The sequence below is a fragment of the Sylvia atricapilla genome, chromosome W (genome assembly GCF_009819655.1).
Source record: "Sylvia atricapilla isolate bSylAtr1 chromosome W, bSylAtr1.pri, whole genome shotgun sequence".
Taxonomy (NCBI): domain Eukaryota; kingdom Metazoa; phylum Chordata; class Aves; order Passeriformes; family Sylviidae; genus Sylvia; species Sylvia atricapilla.
In genome coordinates this window covers 16,467,060-16,494,699 of record NC_089173.1, presented here as the reverse complement: position 1 = coordinate 16,494,699, position 27,640 = coordinate 16,467,060, and the positions used below count along the sequence as shown (strand labels likewise).

Genomic DNA, 27,640 nt, shown 5'->3' with positions numbered 1-27,640 from the left:
AGGCGGAACGGGGGCGGAGCCCGACGAAACGGCATGGCAAACCGGAAGCCTACCACCAGTTTGCTTCCGACACAGAAGGGAGTTACAGCTCCGCGGCTAGCTCTACAGAGAGCTCCGAGTCCGATTCGGAAACGGAGATAACAGAATTTATAAAGTTTACAGCGAAACCGAGCAAAGCTTTTAACAATGTAAGAGAACAAACTCAGTGCAAACTAACCGATTTGAGTTTGTTGCCAGAGGACAAGCCAGCCTAGACTACTACCCACATCAGCCCTTCAGGTGAGTCATGAGACATCTTACCAGCGGCAAGGTGCTCAGAGACATCACCACACCAAACAGTCCATCCTTCGTGCTCCGTATTACCGATCTGTTTCCAGGACAACCAAAGGTAGACCCCCATTCTCCATTTTCATCACACACATACCTATCCTATTGGTGCCCAGCTTCAAACGCAGGAAAAAGTTATTGTAATAACCCCGGCTGGGGATATTGTGGACATTGGGGCTGTGAGACCATTGTAACAGATGCCAGGCCATCAGGGCCTGGGTGGGACCCACAAGAGCCCGACAAGTTCCTGCAGTTCACCTGGGCACCCGCGGGTTGTAAAACACCTCTCTCTGTACACGGGAATTCCTATCGGTACAGCTATAAAATCCCTAGATTTCGAAAATGCATATACTATAACATGACAGTCTTGCAACCCAATCATCCTAGCTGGACGGTGGGCAAAGCATGGACAGTGGTCCTTCAAGGGTCAAAAAAGTGGGTGAACGTGCGAATTACCAGGTTTCAACCCTCAACACCCCGAGCGGTTGGACCCAACAAGATAATTAAAAGCACGCAGACAAAGAGAAATATGACCTACCCCAAGGTTGCACCTACAAGTGTCAGCAGAATCCCAACTAGCGATACAAAAATCTTTCAGATGGACAAATTAGCCAGGTCAGATCCAGATCCAATCCTTCGTATGTTAGAAGCTACCTTCCTATCCCTGAATGAATCTAACCCTAACCTAACCAATTCCTGTTGGCTTTGTTATGATGTCCAACCCCCTTTCTATGAAGGAGTTGCTTTAAACACCCCATTCAGTTACTCCGCCGCTGATGCACCCCAACAGTGCCGATGGGACACACCTCTCAGAGGCATCACCCTAAGCCAGGTCTCAGGCCGAGGCAAATGCTTTGGTAATGCAATCCTAGCTGAGCGAAAAGGGAATGTCTGCACCAGAGTTGTAAAGCCTAACAGAAAGAATAACAAGTGGGTAATCCCAGCTACGTCTGCAATGTGGGTTTGTCAGAGGTCTGGAGTAAGTCCGTGTGTATTTCTTCCCAAGTTTGATGATTCTAACGATTTCTGTGTCCAAGTTCTGATTGTTCCTAGGGTCCTGTACCACTCAGACGAAGAGATGTACAGCCTTCACGAAGAATCAAACAGGCTCCACAAAAGAGAGATACTGACAGGTGTAACCATCGCAATGCTGCTCGGCTTGGGAGCAGCCGGCACAGCGACAGGTGTCTCAGCCCTGGCAACACAACACCAGGGTCTGTCTCAGCTACAAATGACTATAGATGAGGACCTGCAGAGGATCGAGAAGTCCATTTCCTACTTGGAGAAGTCAGTCTCTTCGCTTTCAGAAGTGGTCCTGCAGAACAGGCGAGGACTGGACCTCCTGTTCATGCAGCAGGGAGGTCTGTGTGCTGCCTTGAAAGAGGAATGCTGTTTCTATGCAGACCACACCGGAGTCGTCAGAGACTCCATGGCCGAACTCCGAAACAGACTGGCTCAGAGACAGAAAGATAGGGAAGCTCAGCAAGGCTGGTTCGAATCCTGGTTTAACCAATCCCCATGGTTAACCACTTTAATTTCCACCTTGGTAGGCCCATTGGCAATGCTACTTCTAGCTGTTACCTTCGGACCATGCCTGCTGAACAAGATAGTCTCATTTGTCAAAGCTCGCCTAGATCAGACTAACATTCTGTTCATAGGCCAACATGAGATGCTGTGAATTTAAAATTGCCAGTCACAAGATTTCCAAACTTGCCTGGCAAAAACTCACTCAGGTTTCCAAACTCCTTTTTCCCTTGTTAAATCCTAACCTTCTACCTCATTTAGTGCTTATATCTATATATATATATATGTATAACTACCTTGTTCTTTTGTGAAAGAGGGGGGGGGAGATGTGGTTGGATAGGGACAGGCGGCGAGCGGAAGATCTCGGGCTGTAACGGAGAGGAAAGAGCATACCCCAACCCCCCTAAGATAAGCTATCTCTAAAAGGAATGTAGACCCTCTACTAACATGTGCCAGTACTTTTCCACTCCTTCTTCTAACCCAGGAAATGTGGCAATATCCTGTCTGACGTAGTAAAAGACCCCAGAGTATATAAACTGCATATTTTACTTAATAAACGTCTTGTAACCGTCCATCGATCTGGTGTCTGCGAGTTGCAATGGCCCGACCCACTCATGAAAGTAAAGTGGACGTCGTGCTGTATGTCTAAATACTAAGCCTCCACTGTGGCAGAATAATCAGACTGCGACAAGATGCTTACTTTAAAATCACAGAAATAAATGCATAATTGTTGAGTCCCTTCAGCCACTCAGTGTGATGCCCGGGGTCTGGCCTTGGCAAGACAGACCCTAGCTACCCCTCCTGCCTGAGGGGATACTTCCAATGTGCTCTGTACACAATAGTTTGGTCGGTTCTGCCCCCCCTCAATGACCTTGGCCTGTGGTTCCTTCCCCCTCAGTGTGTCTCCATTGGCTTCAGGTCAATGCCCTTACCTGCACTTTGCCCTGCCCCCAGACCCTCTACTTAAGGGGAGATGGGACTGGAGTTCACTCTCTTACCTCTCTCACCTTCTCCTTCTCCTCCCACCCCAGCGAAATAAAATGGACTGTTGTGCTTAACAAAAGAGACTTGTCTCCTCTGTTTCCCTGCCAGCGCCTGTAACCTCCCTGGACACAATGAACACTGTTGCCACACGATGCAACACAATCCTGATTTTCTCATGGATCAAAACTTCATTGAAGGAAAATAAAACTTGAAGCTAAGTGCTCAAGAGAGCCAAGGTATTCTATAAAAAGTAGTAGGGTTCTGATCTATGTGTGTCCTGCTCATCCACACAGCCCCTGCTCCACAACTAATGGATGCCTTGTATTCAGTGGGTACAAGGCGAGGCAGAATTACTTGAGACCACGGTGACTTCTGTCTCACCAAATTCACAGATCAGCCAGACATTTCAACAGCACCAACTGTTGCAAGGAAAACTGCTACCGAATCTCAGCTGCAGAAATTTCAGCTCAGGGCACACCGCACAAATCTAGTGCTGAATCCTTAAATAAAACCCCACAGTATTAAAATTTGGGGAGGGGGGGATTACTGCTACTCCTTTAAGTGAAAAAAATATTCCAAATAATCACACCTCAAACATTTCTTGCCTCAAACATAAATTAACTGTATGTTAGAGGACATTTTTTTAAAACCTGATTAAAATTGTAATTCATGAGACTCCTGCTGTTGGCAGCTGTATCACTGTCAGTGACATCCTTAGGGGGACTCTCAGCATGTGGCCCACATCAAAGGTAATATGCCAGTTTTCATCCTAACTTATATGTGCCTTAACAAGAATAAGAATGTTCCAGACTTTACAATGTAGTTAAAATATTGAAGTACTTTCTACTGTTAAAGTATCATTAATGTGAGACTGAAGTGGACTCACTACTGTTAACAAAGGCACCTATCACTAATACTTACTTTTATTGGAATTTTTTTCAGGATTCCTCACATCATTACACCCTGCAATGGGAAATTAAACCAACAGAGTTTGAACATTGTGCTAAATGATCAGCAGATGAGATTTTGTGGAAACAAGAGTATATACAAGGACCTGGGGGGGAAAAGAAACAAAAAAAAATGTATTTGACATATGCTATTTCCCTGTCCTTGCACTGTGGAAAGCCTGCAAACCCCTGAGCACTCCTGGCCCTCCACACTGCCAGAGCTCTGCTGGTCACCAGTGGATGCTGCCTGTTCCTGGGTCTGCCTTTGCTTTTCCCAAGGATATTTTAACATAAAATTCAAGATGCATTTCACAGGGGGAGACCTGGATCATGCTTTTGCCCTTCCTTGCCTTTCTGAATCCAGGCACGAAGGCAGAGGTGTCTCCTCACCTTGTGACTGCAGGGACAACCCTCTCCATGTCCTGTCTTTCAGCAGCCACAGAATCCTACTAAAGCATCTGAACCGCAATGGTTTTCCTTTTAATGTGTGGGGAATCCAATCTGCCTCGGTCTTCATAAAACTTTATACAGAAAGTCCTAAATTTGGGGTGTTCCTGATCAGCATCACGCCTCACAGTACTGTGGAGTCCCTGTGCCCTGCATATGAACACAAGACCTTGTCTTAATGGGGACACTTTGGAGCCACCTGCTTTCCTTCAGCACATTCGTAGGGGCCACAGATTTCAGCTACTACCAACAAAAATGAGAATTATAACCAAGGAAAAAATGTAGCATTGGCTCTAGAGAGGCCAAGATTATTTATGACATCAAGACCTAGTAAAGAGAGTAATACTCTGAAGGGACCGTGTGAGCTCAGCCCTCACTCACATTTTCTGTGCCCACTCCTAATTACTTCATTTATGACTGGAAAAGTGTTTTAACAGACAAAATTAATTATTTTAAATAATCCTTCTAAAATATGATATGCATTTTAATTGTATGCACCCCATCATTAATTAAAGTTCTCTACCTTTTGGTGCATTCTTTCAAAGACTGTATTAGTGACAAAGCAACAACTATAAGAAGATTGTTTACTAAAATTAAACATACAGCTGAAGGGTTAATATACTACTGTCATACACTTAAAGTAATGCTGAAATGTTTTCATTAGAGTTTTTACTAGACATTATTTTTCCACTCTTTAAAATCAATCTCTTTGTTCCAGGAACACATTTCCTGTCAATAAAATGAAAAATGATATAAATTTAGGAGGATAGTGGTCTCAGCATAGCATCTCTCATATTATTATTCCAGTATCATCTGTTACAAAGTAAGACCAATTCCCACATCTAATTACAAACAGGATTTTAGAGTCATTAAACAAAATACATTTCCATTAGTGCTGCTGTAAGAAGATAGGGGAAAAAATGAAGATTAGTTCAGGCTGCACCTCTGTTTTTCAAGCTTTGAAGATTTAGACCTCTGCACTCTGAAACTATAAATTCGAAGAGGATCTGAAAGGTGACAGACATGTGAAAGCTCTCAATTCTCCTCCGTTTAGCCATACCATTTGCATTTTGTCATCAGTTTATCTTTTGCTGCACTTAGTTCTGAGAGCAGATATGGCAAGAATCTGGAGAGGTTCATTATGATCACACCATGTGCACCCAGGGGTATTTGATTTGGTGTTAGGCAAGGCTTTTTAATAGATATGAATCTTGATATTCTACATTAAATTTGTTCCAGCAAAAGTTAAAAATCATTATAAGGAATTCTGTCCTTATTAAAGGAAAAAAAAATCTTATTCTGAGGAAAAAAAAGGAAGAACAGTTCTTTGACTTCAAATAAGAGAACATTCAAAATATACTGAGGAAACAGATTGTGTGAGATGTTTAACTGCTGAAATATAAACTTACAAGTATGTATATTCTCCATTTGTAAAGACTTAGCAGTATCTAATATCTAATTGTGATGAATCCATTTAGAATATACCCTTGGGAATCACCCACTCAAAAAGCATTCACACAACCCAGAGCTTCAAGAGTTAATAACAACTTTTCTAAAAAGAAGCCAATATAAGACAAAATCTAAATTTGCTTTATCTTCAAACCAGTTTACATTAGCTCAGGATATTATATAAACACAGTTAATTTCATCATGTGTAAGATAAGCATCAAAAACTGGAAAGAGAATTTCTCTCACAGAAAAAGATTCCTCAGTTATAGAGAAGAGGACAGAGAAATTAATTTTCAGAACTCTTCTGGAGTTATATTTCCTTTATTAGTTTTAAAACTAAAGCCAGAGCTACTTCACATTTCTCAGAGTTGGGTGTCAGTCAATCCAAATATGTAAATATTTGCTGATGTGCCAACAATTGTGTGTGAATCATTATCTGAATTTACTATAAAGTATTTATGTTCAAATTTAATTGAATACTTTAAAAAATAGTTACATTATTCACATGCATTCAACAGGTTACTTCTTAAGAATGTATCTAAAATGGGACCCTAAAGTAAGTTTGCAGATAAAAAATTCACTTTTGCACTCCACTGAAACTGAGGTTCACTAAAGCCTCCTAAAATTCTTGGTACTAAACCCTGCCCAGTGCTGGGGTAACACAGCACAAAATATCCACTGACACTCACTCTCCAAAAATTAGGCACAATTTGCCAAAGAAATAGGTATCTGCATCTTATTTCCAAGCTTCCCACATGGAGACTGGGTTCTTGGGATAACTGAGAGGGCCCTTGGAAGTATCCCATTAGGAAGGAAAAGGAGAGAAAACAGCACAGTACAAATGAGGTACAGCTGACCCAAACAAAGAGCATTTCCCACCCTGGCTTGAGGAGTTGGATCTTAAAAATAAAACAGCACATCCACCTCTTCCTCCAGGATTATCAGTGCCTGGCCCCAGGGAGGCATTACTTATCTCATCCATAGGGAATTCCCTGCTCCTACCATTCCCCAGTCACAGATGTTTCCTGATAAGCAGCAGTGGGGAAAGCTTTTTAAAGCCCCCATGCTATGAGAATGTTTGTGTTCCTTCACTCCACTCTCACTGAAAAAGTTTAAATAAACTTCACCATCCCTTCCACATGGGTTCAACAAAGTTCCATGAAACCACAACTCCAAGGCTAAGGATGGAAGCACATCCTGAAATCCACCAAGTGTCACCACTCCCTGAATCTCCTTTGGGTGTGATGTTCCTTGGTGAAACCCTCCTGTGCAGATCCTGTCCCCACAACAGGGGCCAAACATTCCCTCTGTGCCTCCTCACCTTCTCACCTCCACCCTCACCAGCACAGGTACTGCCTACAAAAACAGCACAGAGGTCTCAATTTTTAGGATAAAATGTTTTAATGGGTCTGCTCGGGCTGGAGTCAAGTCTAGTTTTTGGATGAGACAGCACAAAACCCAAAACATGCTAAAATCTCTCTTGCTTCAAGGCTGCACATATCCCTCCTGGCCAAAGGACAATTTAAGAAAATTCGTAGCTATTTCAGAAAATTCTTAACTCTCTGTTCAAGTAACACAAAAATACTTGCCTTAACAACAGGAAAAATGACTTCATGAAATCTACATGGTACTCAAGGATTAAAAAAAACTGTTCTGTGGTCCTGTCATTTTTACATTCTTACAAAAAAATAACAGCCTTGGCATCCTGCTTTTTAGAAGAAAAGACCTACCTCTTTTGACTTTTCAAGTGCTTGAAAATTTTAAAAGAGAGAAACTAAAAAATGCTGACCGTGTAGTAGCTGAGTATTTATGGTGGGTGGAGAACATGAAAGGTTACCATATGGATCTGTGCCTACATGTTTCTTTTCAACTTGTGCAGCATCCTCCTGCTTCTGCTAACTCGGCAATCATATAACTGACAGATTTCTGGGTTTTCTAAATAATGCATGGGATTTTCTTTTAACACGTCAGTGCAAAAGTATCAATTCTGCCCCTGTGTCGTTTGTGATGCTGATTTTCCTTGACAGCATTCCATTAAACCAATGAGTTTTGTCCCTCCTGATGGTTCCTTAAATATTCCTCCAAGTGATGTATTTGTGGTTTTTTAAACAGGTTGTGAAGGATGTTTGCATTTGTGAGAAAACTGCATGGCAGGTACTGAAGGGAAAGAAGGATAAAAAGTTAACACTTTTTTTTCTATGAGAGAGCGTTTTCTCTGATCCTCACATGACAAAAGCTTGGGCGTTTTTCCTTCCTTTTCTGCCTAACTTAGCTCCTTGTCTGGAAATTAGGCAACAAGACTCTACATACAGAATAACATTTTGACTTCCTAAGGAAATACCACTGAAACACTTAGTACTGTTTGATATCTCTCCTGGGAAAGCAAAACACATTTCTTAAATCATGCATGCTAACTCCAAAGGCCACCAGAAGGAAATATCTGCTTTATTCTTTGCTCTGAGGTTCTGCACACACAGCTCCTGTTGACAGTATATATAGGGTTAAAATTAAAATGATTTCTGCAGCTGCAAAGCTGGGGAATAGAACCTCAGCTTCACTGCAACCAGGATGTTGCTTTCATGCTATTGTTTTAACCAAATCAAGTATAACTTTGCCTGGTTAATCAGGGGGGAGGGAGGATTAGGACGATTTGTACTTAGGCCTATGTATCTTAGAAATAAAGCTACTCTCTACTAGGTCGGGTGAAACTGTACCTAATCATCATAAGATAGATGATATAATTGTAACGATTGTTGGTAGCTGAATGTGATTATTACCTTAAACCAGAACCGTGAGAATCACAAGGGAAGATATTTACCAAAATTCATGCTTGGGTGTATACAATAGAACAATGGGGGGCTTAATGATTAACACAGAGTTGTATAACGAAAGGGTATATATATATACTTTTTTTTCTATACTTTTTGAGCCCTCGTTGGAGTTGGATTTGGGTCTGTACCCCGACTCCCAGAGCTCTTCAATAAAGCACCGCATATAATCATTCTGTGATTATGTGTTTTCCACGCTAACACTGTCACAACTGCCATGCACTGATCCTGCCTTGGTCAGGCAGCTTGAAAGATGTCCAGGTGACATCACCCAGTCTCTATTATACAATCTACCCTATCTCACACTTGTACAAAGTACCTGCTGCCATGCCATTAAAAATAAAAGGTCAGATTTCAAATAAGTTCCAAATCCCCCTAATCAATGACATGTTAATTTCCAGAACACACTTCACCTGATTTTAGCACTGCACGATGATGAAGGAGCTCATCTTTGTCAACACTTTTGTGCAACCAGAGAGCTTTTGTTCTATTTGTCTTACTTCTACAGAACAACAAATGTGGCTACGTGGCTGGGCTCCAGCTGCTCACTCCAGCCCTCCCTCACTTCCCGAGTGGAGCAGGAAAGGCAACAATCACTAGTGGCAACCCTCAGGTGCCACCAGCAAAGTGTCCTCTGCAAGGACTCACCTGGAGGAGCCAAAGAAGGAGGAACAGATCACAAAAGACTTATGACCACTGGGAATTTGAGATTCCAGAGGGATGGATTTCTCCCATATCCAGACACTTTTATCCCAAACTACCTGGTTCTCCAAACTCAACCTTCCTGCCCCAATCCTACCAGAAGATGGAGAGGGACACTAAGCCATAAGGAACAGCCAGCCCAGGTCAGCTGGACTGTGGGGCCAGAGAGCCTCCAGTGCCAGACTGAAAAGGAGATTTTCAGCTATCAGAGAAATTTTGCTTCAACACTTCATATGATGAGTAGGAAGGTACAAAAAAAATCTCTTTCTCTTCTGCAGAGAGAGTGGAAGGAGGACATCAATGTTTAAATGTGTAACAGCATTCTTCACAGCACTGTGAACTAAAGCATTGCTTCAGTTAAAAAATATCTGCAAATTTAACTTTTTGGGGAATTTTCCCCCTTATAGTTTCAGTATTAACTCTCGTAGCATTTTTTTTTTTTTTTGTAAATTATTTAGAATATTCTAGTACCAAACTCCACTACTACTGAGATTATTGAAACATCATGAAAAGGAGGTAGGAAGGACCTGATGGCAAAATCACACCAGCTGGATTAGAAGCAAGAAAAGAAGTGGCACATTTATTCCCCACTTCCTTAGACACATTTGTAAGATTCCATTCCACACCTGCAATTTGCTAAAGAACAATATAATATCTGAGGAATTAGTCACTGATCGTGTCAAATTGAGTTAAGAGTTCAGAATTTAAACTGACAGGACAAATTCTGGCTTCAGACAGAGAATTCTTAAAAGATTCCATCATCATAATGATGCACAGAGGAAGAAACTGGAGAAGTGACAGGCTAGGCATCAATAGGAAGCAAACCCAAAATTATTTCATATTTCACCAGATACAGATGGGGATTGAGCTGAGTATGCCAAGACATCCTCAACACTTTTTTTTATTATACTAATGGCCAGTATATAATGACACACTTGCAAAAAAATCAGACAATAAAGCTTCAGGACTTAATACTGTTCAATTACATATTTAATTTTAAATAAAGAACAGCAAAAAGAGAGTATTCCTCTCATCTATCAGACTGTGGGATGAGCAGGAAGGCACATATCCAAAAGTGAAATATTTAGCAGCAATGAAGGAAGCCAATGTGTAACACTGAGGTAAAAACCCAACTTAATTTTAAGTAAAACTGCAACCCTTTGAGTCTTTGTTACTGTAAAACAAAACAAAACAAAAAAAAAAAAACCCAAGGAAACAAAAGGTCCTCAGCTCTGTACAACTATATTTCTGATTTGACAGCTACAATTATAATAATTCAGATATCTATTTCCCACAAACTCTCCACAGCCATAAGCTTTAGTGATTAATTATAAAGTTCCAGGAGCAATAGTACACAGACTAATTTCCTAAAACAATAAAACACAGAATTTCTCATTTGGAGCTAAATGAAACATGAACAGGTTGTTATTCATGCTGAAATCTAGATTCAGAGTCATATTGCAGCCATTACAGAAGCTATTAACCACAACCTCAAATCAAAGAAACTGCAGGTCTCTCTCCTAAAACAAAATGGTTTTTCTCACTTAGGAGGCTTCTGACTCCTTTGCTCTGTTCCTTTCCACCTCTTCTTAGTAAAAAAAAAAAAAATCAAAATTCAATTTTCTTCCTTATTTCACATCTCCATTTTATTTTTAATAGTCAATTAAATGGTAAGTCTAGAGCAAAGCAAACAGTTGGTGAAGGTTTCATGCACACGGAATTATCCTGGTGTTCCCTTCACAGCAGATCAAAGTTACAACCTGTGTATTAACTTCTGAACAAAATTCCCACTCTCTTCATGCCACACCAAGGAGTTTTCTGTAGTGAGTGTTTGATAATTCTTCAGTTATTTTATTTGGTGGAATGTACAGCCAACATTTACACTCCTTTCATGGAGATTTTCCATTTTGACATATCCTGCTCAATGTACATCTTTGTAATCTTTATGACTCACCAATAAAGGAGGAATCCACACATCACAAAAACTATCCCAATGCCCACATAGTACACATTAGAAAGAAGGGAAATTGTGATTTTTAATAGAATTAGTATTAGTTCTTTCTGATCAGGACTTACTGCTCTGTCTGCAAGCAACACTGGCACTGGAGCCAAAAAATTTGCTTTTGCCAATTTTACTGCATCAGGCAATGAAAAGGGGAAAGAACTGAGAAAAGATCTGTATGGAACTGCCACCACACTCTTATTCTTGGGTCCCACTGTAACTAAAGTCAGTGGGAATTTTTTCCAAATATTTAAATTGGTATTGAGTTGGTTGTAGAACTCAATGAATTGCTAAACCACAGAGAACTCCCCTGTAAAGCTTACACTCTTGATGCACTGTCTAAAGGCTGGTGTGACAGTCCCCTAAAAAACTTCTTGTTCCATGAGGGACCTAAAATAATCACATTAATGTAGATTCTCCCCACGTGAGGTATACAAATTTTGCCCTACCATGTAACACACAAAACCATGAGCATTCAAATTATACTTTTGTATAGCAGCTTTTAAAATCCCCATATCAACCCTACATCTTTTCTGTATGAAGCTTCCTTACTCTTCTGTAGTAATTCTATCTTCAGTCTTTTTTCTTAACATTCAGTGAACCTTCAGAATTCATTCTGAACTATATACAAACTATTTTAGTTACAACCACTAAATAGGCTTTTTCAGTGTTTTTTTTTCTGAATTCAATGTGCACTAATTGATTAGGGTCTGAGAGGTGAGTAAGAAATACATATCCTACAGAACAGGAAGCTGGGGAAAGGTTTAATGCATGAGTTAGAAGCCAGATTTCTTCAAATACAGATGAGTACACAAAATTAGTAAAAGCCAACACCACCTTTGGAAAGACTGCTTTGTGCATAATTTGTCATGAATTCAAAGTTATTTCTTTAGAAAATGAGTCTAAGACCTCCCAGCTGCTGCTTTATTGGTCTAATAAATTACCATTTTGATGGTAGGATGCATATGCAGCACACATCAGCCAGGCTTTGCCTTCAGAGTCGTGGGAATGCCGATGGGAGAGCAGGGTGCCATGGGGATCACACTGTGACTCTCCTCTTGAATTGGTAATGGAAACAAACAAAATATGTTCCCCAAGTGGCAAAAGTAGTAGGATGCAAGTAAAAAGTGAGGCCAAGGGAAACTGCCCTCATTGTAACAGGTACCAGAGACAAAATGTATCTGTCTCATTCCAGGTTCTCTACACTGTCCAAGTAAAAATCCCTTCTACTCACCTGGAAGGACATCAGAATAAAAAAAGGTTTCCTCTCCAAAGGATCTGTTTTGACTTCACTTTTGAACCCTATTCCTGGGGATCTGGGACTTGGGGAGCTTAGATCAAGCTCATTTTTATGTTTATACAGCACATGAACGTGTTCCTGCCAGGGCTTCATGTGCGAGGTGACTCCAGCCATAGCCAAGGATTATGACAACTCCCCTCCACAGCTGTGCTTTGCAAATAACCACTCAAGGAAAGAACAAAATGCAGAAAAGCCATAAACTTGGTGATGGACCATTCCCTGCCTTACCTTCCTCCAGTGACCTGTGGAAGGAACTCAGGAGTTCCCACAGCCTGACCTTTTGGAAACTTTCCATCATTTACTGGAAAACTCCAGACAGTGTTATTGCCAATGGAGAAATCTTTTGTTACTCCAGATGCATTTAGGGGACACTTTAAAAGGTCTGTATCCAACCCTAATGAAGATGATCCTTCACCAGTATTTTTCAAGCAATTAGTGAAGGGAGCTGTTAGGAGGAAAACTGGAGGAATAGAGGAGTGAGGATACTAATTTTGATTTAGCACTGGTAGAACAAAGCTTACAAAATACAAGAGCCCAAGAATTTGAGGCCCAGGTGTTGAGAGCTCCAGGGCAGCTCAGGGACACAGCATCCCTTACCTGCATTAGAACTGAGCTCTTCATTTTCTGACTCGGTTCCATTTTGACTCCCACTTCCATGAAGGCTGTTCATGGCCATAAGTTTCATTTTCTGTAGCTTCATAGCTTCTGCCATGGCAGCTGCTGTCAGACCTGGAAAAATATAAATAAATAATACGCAGTGTCATATTGTACAATGTGGCACTGCAAGTTTGATCAGAATATTCCTTTTCAGTAACAAAAAGTCACAGAAATTAAATTCCCATTCTTAGTCCAGTTAAGTAATGCTATCCCTGAACCCTATTGTGCCAGAGGGTCACACTTGCGGCTGCTGTTAGGAGCACGAAAGGACGAGGTAGGTCAGCAGGAGGTCAAGCAGGAAAGCTTCTACTTTATTTTTCTGACTCTATATATATTCAAATTTACAGACAGGCCAAGATTGGCTACACAGGTAGCCACCTCTTTGACCTCATTGGTGAACATCACCATCAATCATCTTTCTCCTCCCAGAGGAGAAGTATGTAAACAAAGATATAATTTCTAAAAACATACATAGTTTACTTGAAGCTGCGTGAGAACAAAATGCAAAAAGTGAAAAACAAGCAAACTTGAGGCAACATCCTATCTTTGTTTGAAGTCGTTACTTCAATACACCATTCAAAGAATTAAAAAAAAAAAACCCTTTCATGTTTATTTTTCTTTTTAACATGTATAGCACAAAGAAATATTTATTTAATGGCATCCCTTTTGATTATAGTTTTAAATATAATTTCCCATCACTTTGATCACTTTCTGCTTGACTAACTTAGCTGCAAAAAAATTTCCACACGCAGAGTAAGATAGAGTATTCTTTAATTTCAACAGTTCAAAGCCAGTTACCATGTAATAGTACAGCATTCATTGTTCTATTACGCATCCAAATATTGTTTCGTCCTTTTGGGAACCCGTTGGTTTGGATTAATATTATTGTAACTGGAAAATATTACATTGGAAATGTGTAGGAAAAACACAATATGGATAATTACAGAATCAATCCCACTTTTAAGAGACCATTAAGACCAGCAGAAATTCACAGAATTAAGGTGGGTATTGGTAGAAGGTTTTCAAATTACAAAAACCCAATTAATTTACAGTAGTAAAAGAGAAGAAGCAGAGTAACATCAGGCTACAAGTTACCATAATTATCATGATTTTTTTATTATTATTTACATTCCCAGTATCTTTTTTTCATAAGGGTGAAGCTTTTAAGTTTTATCATTTTGGCTTGGTCACTAAAGAAAGAATCAGATTTTCTTCCACACATTACCAAATTAGTTTTACTCTGGGCAAGATGTGACTGAAAATAATTTGAAGTTCTAGCAGGAAAATCCAAGAGACACGGGCACAAACCCAAAAATATCTCTACAGGTACAATTGTTTATTCACTCAGTTATGGATTAAATGGGTTTATTCTTCCCCTCAGTACAGCAGGACTTGCTTTTATTATTTGCTACCTAGTTCCAGAAAAATCACTGAATTGCATTTAATGAAATCCATGATTTTTTTTTTTTTTTTTTTTTTTGTGGTGCTGCCTGTTCTAGCAACCCACTAAGGTATCATACATCAAACCAGAATTATATAATCTGCTTCTGGAAAGTATTGCTTACTGAGAGATTTAGATACTGATTAAAGGGAATTAATAATTTTCACACTCTATCCATAAATTACAACACTCTACTAAAAGCTGCTACAAATTCGACACTCAGATTAGCTCTGTTGCTCCTCTAATGGGCTTCACAAAATTCTCATTATTTCAGTAAGACTTAAGAAAGGAAGCAATCCAGGACTGCATGGAGAGGGACACCTTCTATCACACATGGATACAGCAATTTGGTCAAGTTCAGCAAAGATATACTGATCATCACCAATAATTTTGTCTTTTAGGTTATTTAATGCAGCCCTCACTTCATACAAAAGACCACTACACTGTAAATTTTTTAAACACACTCTGAAGTCCTTTTACAAATGCTACAGGTTTTTTATCAAGCAGATATAAAATCCTGATGTTTAAACTCCTGTTTTTATCTCACACACTCTCACTTAATCCATCACAGAATACATCTTCAATGATAAAACTCTCCTCACACTTTCTGGAGAAGATGAAATAGTCTGCAAAATTTTTCACCTTTTTTTTTTTTTTTTTTTCCTTAGGGAAAGTAAGTGGGATTGCTCTTTGAGGGAATTTTACAATATTTTCAGGAAGTAAAAAAACCTAAGCATCATCATAGTTGTGAGGAATTGACTGTTTTCAAGATTTCCAGGTACCTTTTAATTTTCTATTTTTAATTAATTTGCAAAGAATTCACATACATTTTAATGGCTACAAAAATATAGTGTCAAAACATGGAGTTTTTCTTCTAATATTTTATAATTTTAATGTACACAGGGATGCACAGATAAACCAATATTCCAGTGTTTTCATCAGGGTCAGTATTTATACAGGTTCTTTATATAGATTGGAAGCCATTGAATTTAATTAAATACACAAAACAGTAAAGAAACTATTTATAAGGAGGTAAATAGAGAATGGAAAATAAATTCAGATCTTTAGCAAAATGTTCAGAGAAAAGACAAGATAAAAAAAATTATCCAGGGCACTGTATTAAAAAGAAAAAGAAAAGAAAAATCCCTCAAAACCTTCTACTGAACAGTTGTACAAGAAGTGTAATGAAGGCAAAAAGGTACCACGGAACAAGCAGAAAATAATAAACACAGTCCCCAAATCACCAGGATGCCGCCTGCAGAAATTAAAGGTAATTATTGTCAGGCATTTTTGAGCTCCCTAACCAGACACAGCTGCCATAAGGACACCAGCCAAGAAACAGTGATGGATCAGAAAACTGTGCTGTGCCATCTGCCACACCAAAGTCACTCCAGCAGCAAAAGTTTCAAGAGTAAAACAGCCCTAGAGCAGAAAGCACCAAGGTTCTGCACAGCCAGGCACAAGCTGGAAGACAGAGCTGAGATTATCCCTAAACTCAGCATCTGCAGTCTTTATTCTCTCACTCACTCCCAAGTCTATGTAATTTGTTACTTGAACTAAAAGTCACAGAATCTGTCTGTGGCACTTTAAAAGCAATGTACTTATTCTTCAGCATCTCTGAGAGATAATAAAATTGAGGCTAAAGCAAATGGGTTCAGCAGTAAGGGGGTGCTGCTGACTGAAATGATGGCAGAAAACAGACAGCATTGGCATAATCTTCAATTAGGTACTGCCATGGTTAATGTTACTGGAGCTATTATTTAATTTACCTATTAATAAAACTCCTTTCTATAACTGACTCAGCTTGGTCTAGCTGTGGAGAAGAGGGCTATTCTTCAACTAACTTATCTAAGGACCTACAAAGAACTGAAGAATCATTTCCATCCTCTTGGATGAATCATTATCAAGCAGTGGAATCTCACTTAAAGCACCTCACTTTGAAAAATGTCCTGGGAACTGCTGTAACATATACATCTATCCCTCTACATCTCCCTTAAAAAAAAAATAAACCAAAAAAAAGGATTGCTAGGAAAACCCACATGCTGGATTTCATACTTCAAAGTTTCTGGTTTTTTCCTGTCCATTTACACTTTAAATTTTCCTTTCTTCAGTTGTCTTCTGCCAGCTGCGATCCATCAAGGGAACACCCAGGAAATAAACTGTGGACGTTTGTTGTCAAACAGGGACATCCTTCACTAGAGCACAGCACAGGAGGAGCCTGGGCACGGTCAGGATGGTTTCCTGGCAAGGCTGCCCAAGGCCCATGGTGGGGCTGGTGCTGCTCCAGTATCCCCAGTTTCCTGGGCTGGCAGGGAGCAGCTCCTAGTGGGATCTCGAAGAGAGACACAGAATTGGGAGCTGTGTGCACTTGTGCACAGAGATCCCATCCCAGCTGTGTTGCAGGAGTGAAGACAGGGTGAGCAATTCCAGACTGAGTCCTAAGGCCTGTTGGCCTCTGTGACACAGGAAAAATTCCCAGTTGTGGCGCAGTAAAAATTCCCTTCTGACATTAAGGTGTTCCGGGCAATAATGAGGTTTGATATGCAGAATTGTGGCTCTGATACTTTAACCACCTTAAGACCAAGACTGTTTACATACTTTGTGTGACCTGTAATGTCAACTAAGTTGTGAGTGTATAAAAGTCACTGCTGAAAACAATAAAAAGGAGAGCGACATGATAACTGCATTGGCTCGAGGTGTCATCTGCTCTGTCCAGCCTCCTATTAATTAGGGACCCTCTTTGTTACACAGCTGCTCAGGAACTCAAGGTGTGCATGGCAGAACAAGCAGCTGCCTTCTGTGATCTGCTTTCTGTGACCCAGTTAAGTCAGGACACTCTGCACCCTCCCTCTGAGGAGCTTGCAAAATTCTGCTGCACAGCACAGGGATTGATATAATAAATAGCCAAATATTTACTGAAATAAACAAAATAAGGATGCACAAACCACACACTTAATGCACAAGTTGCAGTGAAGGAAAATTCTGCAGTTGTATTCTGGACAGACAGATCAGGCCTAAGAACCAAACCGTTTTCAAATGAAGAGCCTGGATCCAAATTAGGGCCGTTCTCAGCTGGCTCAGCAGGGCATTGCACTTGTCCTGGGGAGAACCCAGTGGTTGGGGTGCTGGAGATGGAACAGAGCCCCATGTCCTGGGAGCCTTGGCTGCTCCTGCACCCCCTGAGCACATCCTCTGCTCCTGCAGCCACGGGACCTGCAGTCCCTCAGAGCTTGTGAGAGGCTCCTCCACCCCCTGTCTGTACCCCATTAGGTCAGTGGTTGTTTACTCTCATAGCCCCATCACAGACAAACAAGACCACTGAAGGTTATTCCTCAGTGAAGTCTCAGGAGTTATTTCAAAAGAAGCAGCATTTTCACTGCACGGCCCAAAGATCACAGCCCCAGGTTGTTTACTGTCTCCCATCAAGGGGCAGTGCTGAACCACCCTGAGCACCAGGAGACAAGGGGACAGTGTCCCTTGCCTCCAGTAACATCACAATTTATTCCCTGGCAAATACTTTCTGGTGTTTGGATAAAAATCCAAAACTTGACTACATTCTGGTGGTGTCTTGGGTGCAAGTGAGTCCTGCACATTTAACTAATCTCCAGTCACTGAAAATTGGATTTTGATGGTGAATACAAGGGCTCTGAGCCTTTCAGGTGACCCTGAGTGTCTGCTAATATACTCCAGCTTCAGCTATTTTTTCCAGTTTCCTGATTAGTCAGACTGTGCCTCTCCTTCATATTAGTTTGAAAGCTTTTCTGTCAAAACTGTGAACAAGTAAATTAACTAAAGGAGAACTACAAGTAATCAAATCCCGAGGTTTGCAATTAATTAAATGAAATGATGAGTCAGTGAATTGAAAAATGGTTTTCTATTAAAAGAAAACATTTAATTAAATTAACAGTCAACACACTGCAATTATAAATATTCAAAAGGAAAAATGAAACCCAGTTTAGCTGTTCCATATTATTTCAGTGTAACAGTCAAGCATTGTGCATTGGCTTGTTTATTATTTGCATTCAAAGCTGCTATGGGTCAAGCAGGCTATGCTAAAACAGCAATGATGAAATATCTGGTACTATGAAATGTCAGTATGAGACCATATTGTTAACAGTGAAAACAATCCTAAAACCTCCAACAAATCAGGCTTTTCAAGACTGAAAAGGAATGCTCACTTTGATTAAAAATAATAAGTAAATACATATAATATATACTTTACATTTTCAGAATGCCTGCAAAACTTTACAAATTAATTAATTTTTAAAAAGTCACACTAGAAAGTGAAGGCTTCTCTGTAGCTGAAATTAATCATCCTTGCTTAGTGATAAATAGGGAGGCAAAACCCAGCACTACACAAAGGACAGTGAAACTGAATTCTTGGATAAGAACAATAAAATTCTCAGTCTTAAAGCAGTTTGGAGATGGGTCCAAACTCATAAGTCTTGTTACTGCAGATGTTTTTCACGTTTGTGAACTGACTCAAACAGAAACAGCAGGAAGGTTTAGCTGTAGTGCATGCCATGTTTTCAGCAGTCTGCGAAGATATCCTGGCTACCACTCGGGAATGGTCACAAGAATCCTTCAATGTGGATCATCTGAGAGACCCACGGATGGAACTCAGGGAGTAACTGGTGAGTAACTAGGCACTGCAGGCTGGGGATGGATTTCAGAGAGCTCTGTCGTGGGCTGGGCTGTAGGAGCATCACCTCAGACCCGGGAGGGCACTCGGAGCCCAGGCTGAAATCCATGACACTCACCTGACACTGCCCAGATGAAATGCAGCCAATAGCCAAGAAATGCATCATGACACTGGAGCTTCTTTCATCTGTTCTTACACCTGCAGCCAGCTGTTCTGATGTAAATGTTTCAAAAACACGTTCTTTCCTGTTTTGCAACAGGAAAACACCTCAAATGACAGCAAGAACTGATTTTTCAAGGAGAACATTTGAAATTCTGTATTTATCATGCTGCATGATCAAGGCAAAAGAGAAAAAGAAGACTCCTTGATTTATCTTAATGGGGCTTGGAGCAACCTGGTCTAGTGGGAGGTGTCTCTGCCCATGGTAGGGGGTAGAATGAGATGACCTTTAAGGTCTCTTCCAACCCAAACCAATCTGGAATTCTTGGATTCTCTAACTACACTCAGTTAATGAAAGTTGAGAAACTACTGAAGATGATCCTTAACAAAACATTTCAGACAATACTTAAAAATTTTTGAGTGGCCTAACATTTTTAAATACCACCACTTCAAAATGTCAAAAAACATTATACTATAGCAAAAGAATCCTACTGAGGGGGAAAAAATCCAAACAAATATTACTCATATTTGTCAGGAATTGTGAGAAATTAATCTGTCACAGAGAAGCTCCAGTCATCTTGAAAATGTCATAGTCTTTTCTTGAAGGACTTGATTCCCTGCTTTTGTACAGTACCTAAATATTACCCAGGTAACTTCCCCTTCTGCAGCTGCTGGATAAGGACAGACCCACAGACAGGTCTCTTCATCCCACCCAGGTCGATGGATGCTTCATTATCACCCAGGCAGTGATGCTGGGGAAAACAGGGATAATATCATTTAAAGACTTTGCCAAATGTTCAAGGTATCAGAATTAGCATTGCACAAAAATTTCTGAGTTTCTGACAGCTTGATTTTGCAATCCTGGTAATTTCTGTTTAACATGGTGTGCTTGCTCACCTTACTTTAAAATACAATTTCATGCAGAAGTTCACATGAGCATAAACAAGATTAAAACCCCCAAACATCAAAACACCCCTGCCACTCTGTGGAACAATTCACAGAAGCAACAGGTTGTCACTCTCTAATTTCACACACATTTAGACAGTAGCAAAAGCCCTGATTCTTACAAATCTGGGGGTCCGCTTTAAACATGAGAAGAGTTCCAGATGCTGTCATCCCATGTCTGTCTATATTACTTAAGCTTCTCACCCCACTCATAACCTCTGTCCTGATCTTATCCTCCCTGACATCCATCTGTAAGATTGGAAACATTTTTAATGTGAACATTTTCCATCAAGCACCTGGGATATTTAATATCTTTCATCCAAATGAGGAGATGATGACCCAAGAGCTGTCAGATTTCCCATCTAGACCCAAGGGGCTCAGTTAGAAATACATAGAAATTTTAATCCCAAATTTGTGCCTAGATCTGTAAGATGAGCACTCCTGTTCAAGCTGATGCAAAGCAAACCCAGCTGTGTATTTTACAGTTGACTTCCTATCCAAAAAGGCACCTGCATCTCATGTGAAACTAAACTGTAGCTTCCCCTGTTGGAGGGAAACAGGAAAATCAGAACTTCAAAAATCACTGAGAGGGTTACATTGAGCTTTTTTTCCACAATTCTTGCAGTGGATCTCATGAGACTTGATTAATTTTGTGACATTTTCTGCTCTTTTTTTAAAATCTGTCATGAGAATGATTTGTCAAGGCTGTAATGCATAATACTTTTAATATTCTGCACTACTGTGACCTTTACCTTCTTCTGTATATTTGATTGACTGACCACCCCACTTTGGATGTACAGCTTTCAGAAGATGGAAGCACACACCAGACACAGCAGCCACTGAATTATCACTCAAAAATCACAACTCCCTGATAACTTTTACATTCTTCAGTGCAGATCTGATGCAATTTTAGTCATGTCATTGAAACTTTTCAACACAAAATGGAAACTTACAGTATGGGGTGTATTTAAGCAGTGTTTTCAAACATCAAGAGAGTGACAAATTTATGTATAAGGACTCTGATTTCACTAATTTTAATGCTCATAATCACCCAAACTCTCAAACTATCTGCTTATGCTTTCATAAAGCTGTCACAGACTAAAGACTGCAATGCTATGAGATAAGGGCTTGAAAAAACAAAAATGAAACCAGAAATGTGTTAAATTATCTCCCTGAGAGCAACACAAAATAAATTCCATTTACAGGAAAAAAATATTAACTCCAAAGTGCCAAACATTCAGAAGTCACAGGAAAGAAGTGGTGGTTACCATCAGCATTTGCTTCTGACTGGAGAACTTTGTTAACCATTTTAGAATATTCTTGGGTTCCTGGGAACCTAAAATGATGTTCTCAATGTATTAAACCTCACAGTCCTCATGTTGACCATGCACATTCTGTTACTTCTATATAATCACAGAAGTCTGCCATGGTGCACATGCTGCCATCTGAAATCAGAATTTGCTGTTGTTTCTTTTTTCTCCACATTTATTCCTTTCCCATTACATCAGTTTCTGTGGGCTTCAAGCACCTGTCCATGAGAAGTAATGACAGAAGGAAAATGGCAGAAGTTTTTGGAAGTCCTTTCAGCTAAGTACCAAAAAGTCTGAAAGCTTACCTGGAGCTGTCGCAAATCTCTCAAGTTTGTAAAATTAATTGAGCTGGAAGGTCTTCTGAGACTAAGGATATCTTTGTGAGTGATTTCAAGCTACTTCCTACTTGTGACAAGAAAATACCATACAAGTATTTATTTTGTATCAGATGACACATGGCAGCTACATCTCAGCTGTCTCAATCCACACTTTTAAAATGGTGCATTTCAAGGATTTTAAGTGAACAGTTAGTTCCATAAATTCATCATGCTACAAGATTTCACAAAAAAACCTCAACACACTGCCAGGATCAGCACTGCTGGTAGAGACTGGATTGTTAAAGTATGGTTTACAAATTTGTAGAATCATCCCCTGCGTGCTGCTGCTTCCACATAAGCCATTTTCAGGACTCTGCCAGAACAGAAACGGAATGCTCTGATCACACACAGCTCTTGGTTACTTAAAGCTGAGAAATCTGTGGCCAGTTTATAAAACCCATAAAAATATTATGCTTATTTGAAGCACTGTAATCTAAGCAATGAAAAGAGACAGCCCAGGCACTCCTCTCCAAATGGCATTTAATTAACACAACCTCAAAAGATTTAAGTTTGAAAACAGCATCACTTAGGAACAGAAATTCCTGGAATGTTCTTCTGAGACCTATAACCACTTTGCAATTCTGGCCGTTGAAGTAAAGCAAAACATTCATGCTTTGAGATCATTTGAAAACCCATAACTTATTCACATTGAAAAATATTTGGGGATGGCATTAGGGAATCTCTGTGAGGTTTATATGTGAAGGTTTTATCTTCTTTTCTCCTTAGTGTTAGAGCCGGGATTAATACATGGGAGTAATAGTTTCTTGTTTGGACTCGGTGTTTATTAATTCTTATCTATAGTACAGTCTCATGAGCCATGAGCTCTAACTAACAAGTTAGAAAACGGAGGTAAAATGAAGTACTTCTCTAACTCTACAAGATCTTTTCAAGGACAATCCATCCAATTATGAAATGCCACCTAAATTATTTTTACTTTAAATCCAATAACTAACTACTTGAAGTCTGCAATGCAGACTTTACCAACCAATTACAGAAAAACCACCTAAAGCCATGAAGAAGGAAGAAGAAGGTGAAGAAGAAGGACTTAGACAATGCCCAAAATCCTCCATCTTGCCCCATAAATTACTATATACTAAAATCCCAAATTCTAAGTTTTTCACCCTGTGAGATCACACAATACTATTCAAACTACACACCCACAACCCCAGTACTCTCACTCAACCTTGGAAGCCTGTTCCACAGCCTCAAGTCAAATGTAGTGTCTGCCTGAGGGTCAATGCCCTCCAGCACAGAAAGCCTGAAATTTTCAGCCTCAAGGGTTCCAACAGATCTCCAGCTTCAAGCAGAACCTATCATATTTACATATACTGCAATCAAACAAAATATGTAGAATGTAGTGCACAAAAGTAATTTTCCTGGAATAGCCAATTCCCAGATGAATACTCCATTAATTGCTCAATGTAAAATAAAATAACATTTGGGGGAGCAGGGACCTCTACATCTTCAAATGAGGGCACCATTTATTGCCACATTATGATCTCTTTATACACTTCTGGCTTAATAAAAACTGTTGGGTTTCTGGTTTGTTGCCCATTTCAGGAAGTGGAAAACCACATTCCTCAAAGCAGTCACAGACTGATCTTCATACAGTGCTTAGGAATGCAGCTTTTGCCACCAAATCCCTTCCACCAATGCTAGTTGTGGCAAGAAGGACCCCGTGGTACCCTGGTGAACCACGTGGTTCTCCTCTGGAAGAAGGAAATGAGATATTCTGGATGAGTTCCTTCCAGTTTCAGCAGGGTCTGAACAATCCAAAGGGCTGTACCTGAGGAAGGACAATGGACAAAGTGCTCCAACTTGCACAGCACATTCCTGTGGCAGGAGCTGCCCAGACACCTCCCAGAGCTGAGCTGGTGCTCTGGGCACCTCTGTGAGTGGGTGATGGATATCTGCAGTCCCAAACTGCACAGGGAAAATGAGGAGGCTGCTCACAGGCTGCAGAAACCAGGTTTAACTTCAGAGAATGTTCAGTACAGAAACAAAAGAGCCCTGTTTTCCTTTGGGGAATAAATAAATGACTATTGATCCCACAGCCAGAGTGTGAGGAATGTCATTACAGAGAAGTGGGTACCTTTCTTTTCTTAAGCATTTTTTTACTTCTGATCATTTTGATCTCTCTGTTTTTAAGTTACTTTCCTACAGCTTTGCTGAAGCTTATTCATGCACATTTACTTGCCCAAATAACACGGGAGACAAATAATTTAGTCCCAATAGGTTAATATCACCTTTGTTTATGAAGTTATGCCAGAACAGCTATTTCCATTTTACGCTGTGCAAGGTAAAGAACATTTTTCAAAACTGAGACACTGACTGGAAACTTATTTTCTTGTTCCAGGTGGTGAATAAAAATAACATCTACAAGATGAACTACACCATTTTTAAAATCTTAAAGGATGTGTCTCTACTCATTGGTCAAGCTGAATTAACTTCCAGCCTCCAAGCTAAATGCAGGCTCGAAGAGGAGAGGAATAATTTAGTTACTGAATTGAAACACTGGGTAATCTAAAATTATGCAAATATTCTCTTTGCCCTTGCAAATCTTTACATACAAACTCTACTGGTCTTTACTCCTGAGTTTGCACCAGTTTAGCAATTTCATTTCTTCTAGAACTATGGCAACAAACATTTTTATCTCAGGTTTTGTGCAATTATTTCAGTAGTCAAAGTATGTTCAGATTTTAAAATAATTTTTTGGGATTTTTAAAATTGAAATTAAATAAATTTACTTTAAAAATAAAATTGCATTTAATATAAATTATGTCCAAGATGTACTGAGATATTTTTATTCAATTCAGAAAATACTTCAGGTACTTTTTCAGAATTCTACATTATATAAGTAACCCCTTACAAGCATTCTTTATACAATTATTTTACTCTGCCGTCCTAAACCATTTCTCAGTGTTAATAGTGTACTTTTTGCAGCTGTTTAGAGCTGAGGTTTAAATCTACTTTAAGGCCTTTCCCACATTGCTAAATTCATTATTATAAAGTTAACTAGGTAACATTCCAAGGTATTCCCAGTAAGCATTTAACTCTGGTTTTAGAAGCTTAACATGCAAAACATCGGTTAATTTTGAAGTTTATTAAAAAGACAAATTCTGCTTCTTCTATGAATATTTCTTTTAAATAAATCTTTTCAGTATTTATCTTCTATATCCTTTAATTGACATTTCCCTAACAGTAGCACTACCTTGATAAGAATAGACCTAACAGACATTTATCAATTAGTACCTGAACAGCTCAGGAAGTTAAATAGAAATCCTAACTGTAATTTTTATTCCCCTTGTTCTGGGTTGAGCTGCCTCCTATCCCATATATCCATCCCATATCTTGAATACATTGTTATGTCTCGCAGCTGAATCCCGCCCTCTTGGGCGGGAGCCTGCAGTTCTTTCTTTCTTTTTTTTTTTTTCCTATTTCGGCTCTTGCTTTAGCTAGCTCGGCTGCTTTTGCCTTCTTCGCTTCGCTTTGCTTTGCTCTCCGGCTGCCCCTGCCGCCGTTTTTCTTCCCCCCCTTCTTCCCCCCACTGCTTCTGTTTGTTTTTTTTTCCCTCCTTCCTTCTTCCCCCCCCACCCCCCACCCCCGCCCCCGCAAGGTTTGAACCGGCTCCGGACCTGACCTGACCTGACAAGTTGGAGAAGTCCCGGGCCTGCCAGAGACGCGTCAGCACCCTCCTCATCATCACAGTAACCCGTCTTTTTCCCACTATTTGGTGTTGGGGAGTGTATTTTTGTCAATAAACCGGTTTTTCCACTTTCCTCCGAGGTATTTTCCTTCCCGAACCCAGGGCTGGGGGGGGAAGGGGTGGTGGAGGTTTGGTTTAGGGGACTCCTTTTGGAGGTTCTTCCCTAATTTACTCCAAACCAGGACATTTTCTTGGTGCGTTGGCCGGGAAAAGGGCCAGAGAAAGTGGAAAAACCTTAATAATAATATTGGTGGTTCTAGTTGTTTTGTGGGTGTATTGGGATGTTTTTTTCTGGATTCATAATGTCATTCGGGGTGAAAGCCTGCCAATATTTCTGGTCCCCAGGGATTTTTGAGGTTTTAATACCTCTGTGGTACCTAGGGTTATTCCCTTACTTAGAAAAAGCTCTGGTATTGCTATTAATACGTAGTTTTTGGGGCCGTGGGGCACTAACCAGAATATTCATTGGGCTGGGCTTGTTTGTGATGCTTTATAGGAGGGCTGTTAAGATGCTTAAATCTGTTCCAGAAGTGTATAGTTCGTTGTTATGGTGGTGCATTCAGTTTGTTAGGGGAGAAGCAGGGGGAGAGTTTTTTCAGCCTCTGTCTTCCCTCTTCTCCTTTGAATTGTTTACATCTCTATTAGAAAATGTTCAGTTTCCCCTGAGTGTTAAAGAGACCATCTTTCTGGCATTTAATCTAGTAAGTTTTTTCTATACTGTCTGCAGTTTATATAAAATGAAAGCTGAGATTTCTAAAAGAGCTAATGAGACTCCTGATTTAGGGGTAAAGCCCACAGAGAGGAATCTTGAGTGGAGTGGGAAATGGGAAGATATAGGCCAAATTTTAAAGGAATTTTCTGATCCTATAGTCTGGGACTTCCCATCTGAACAAATTCAGAACCCAGCTGAGGTGGCAAAGTATTTGAAAGAGAAGTGCCGTGGTAATACTAAGGAGAAAAGGATTATTGCAGTGAGCTGGGCCCTGGCATATGTTTACCGTACTCTGCTAGATACTGAAGGACAGCAGATAAAGGAAAGGGAACAGGGAGATAAGCTAGTTACCACCCCAGTTACTCAGGCTGCAGCTAATATCCTGGGCTCCAGGCCAACAGCTAAACCAGACAGGGAGTCTAAGACACTGGCAGTCGCCGGGGCGAAGAGAGCACGAAAGACTGATCGACCAGTGGAGGATGATGATGATGAAGGTGAAGGGCCCTCAAGGCCTCCCGAGGACACCCAATCAGAAGCTGGACAAACTGACATAAAATCAGAAGCCGAACTAACTGACACCCAGTTGGAAGCTGGACCAACTGGCCTAAGATCAAATGTCCAACCAGCTGGCACAAGATCAGGACCCACTATTGATGCTTTTTGCCTGAAGGACCTTCGAGGTTTGAGAAAGGATTACACTCGACGACCAGATGAGTCTATAATTAGTTGGTTAGTCCGTCTCTGGGATGCTGCAGGCGAGGCTACAATTCTGGATGGCACTGAAGCAAGGCATTTGGGCTCCCTGTCACATGATCCAGTTATTGACCAAGGAATGATGAGGGTGGCTACCCCTTGCAGTCTCTGGGAACGAGTCCTGGGAAGTGTGGCACAAAGATACCTGTGTGCAGACGATCTCTACATGCAGCAGACCGAGTGGAAGACCATAGAACAAGGGATTCAACGCTTGAGAGAAATGGCAGTGGCAGAGATTATCTTCTCAGATGACCTAAACACTAAGAACCCAGATTTGGTACCATGTACACCCGTGATGTGGCGAAAACTTGTATGACTTCGGCCATCTGAATACGCTTCTGCTCTAGCAATAATGAAGCGGGAGGAGACATATGAGACTGTGCTCGATATGGCAAGGAAGCTTCGAGCATATGCTGATTCAGTACATG

At 40.3% G+C, this 27,640-nt stretch overlaps 1 protein-coding gene across 2 annotated transcripts in view; it reads right to left on the bottom strand.

Annotated features, from left to right (window-relative positions):
• Positions 1–27,640, bottom strand: part of LOC136373467 (dachshund homolog 2-like) — a 326,642-nt gene that overhangs the window by 95,759 nt on the left and 203,243 nt on the right. For both annotated transcript variants that reach the window (XM_066338367.1, XM_066338369.1), the window contains exon 3: positions 13,108–13,239. In XM_066338367.1, the coding sequence (XP_066194464.1) occupies positions 13,108–13,239 (132 nt within the window). The remainder of the gene's footprint in view (positions 1–13,107; positions 13,240–27,640) is intronic.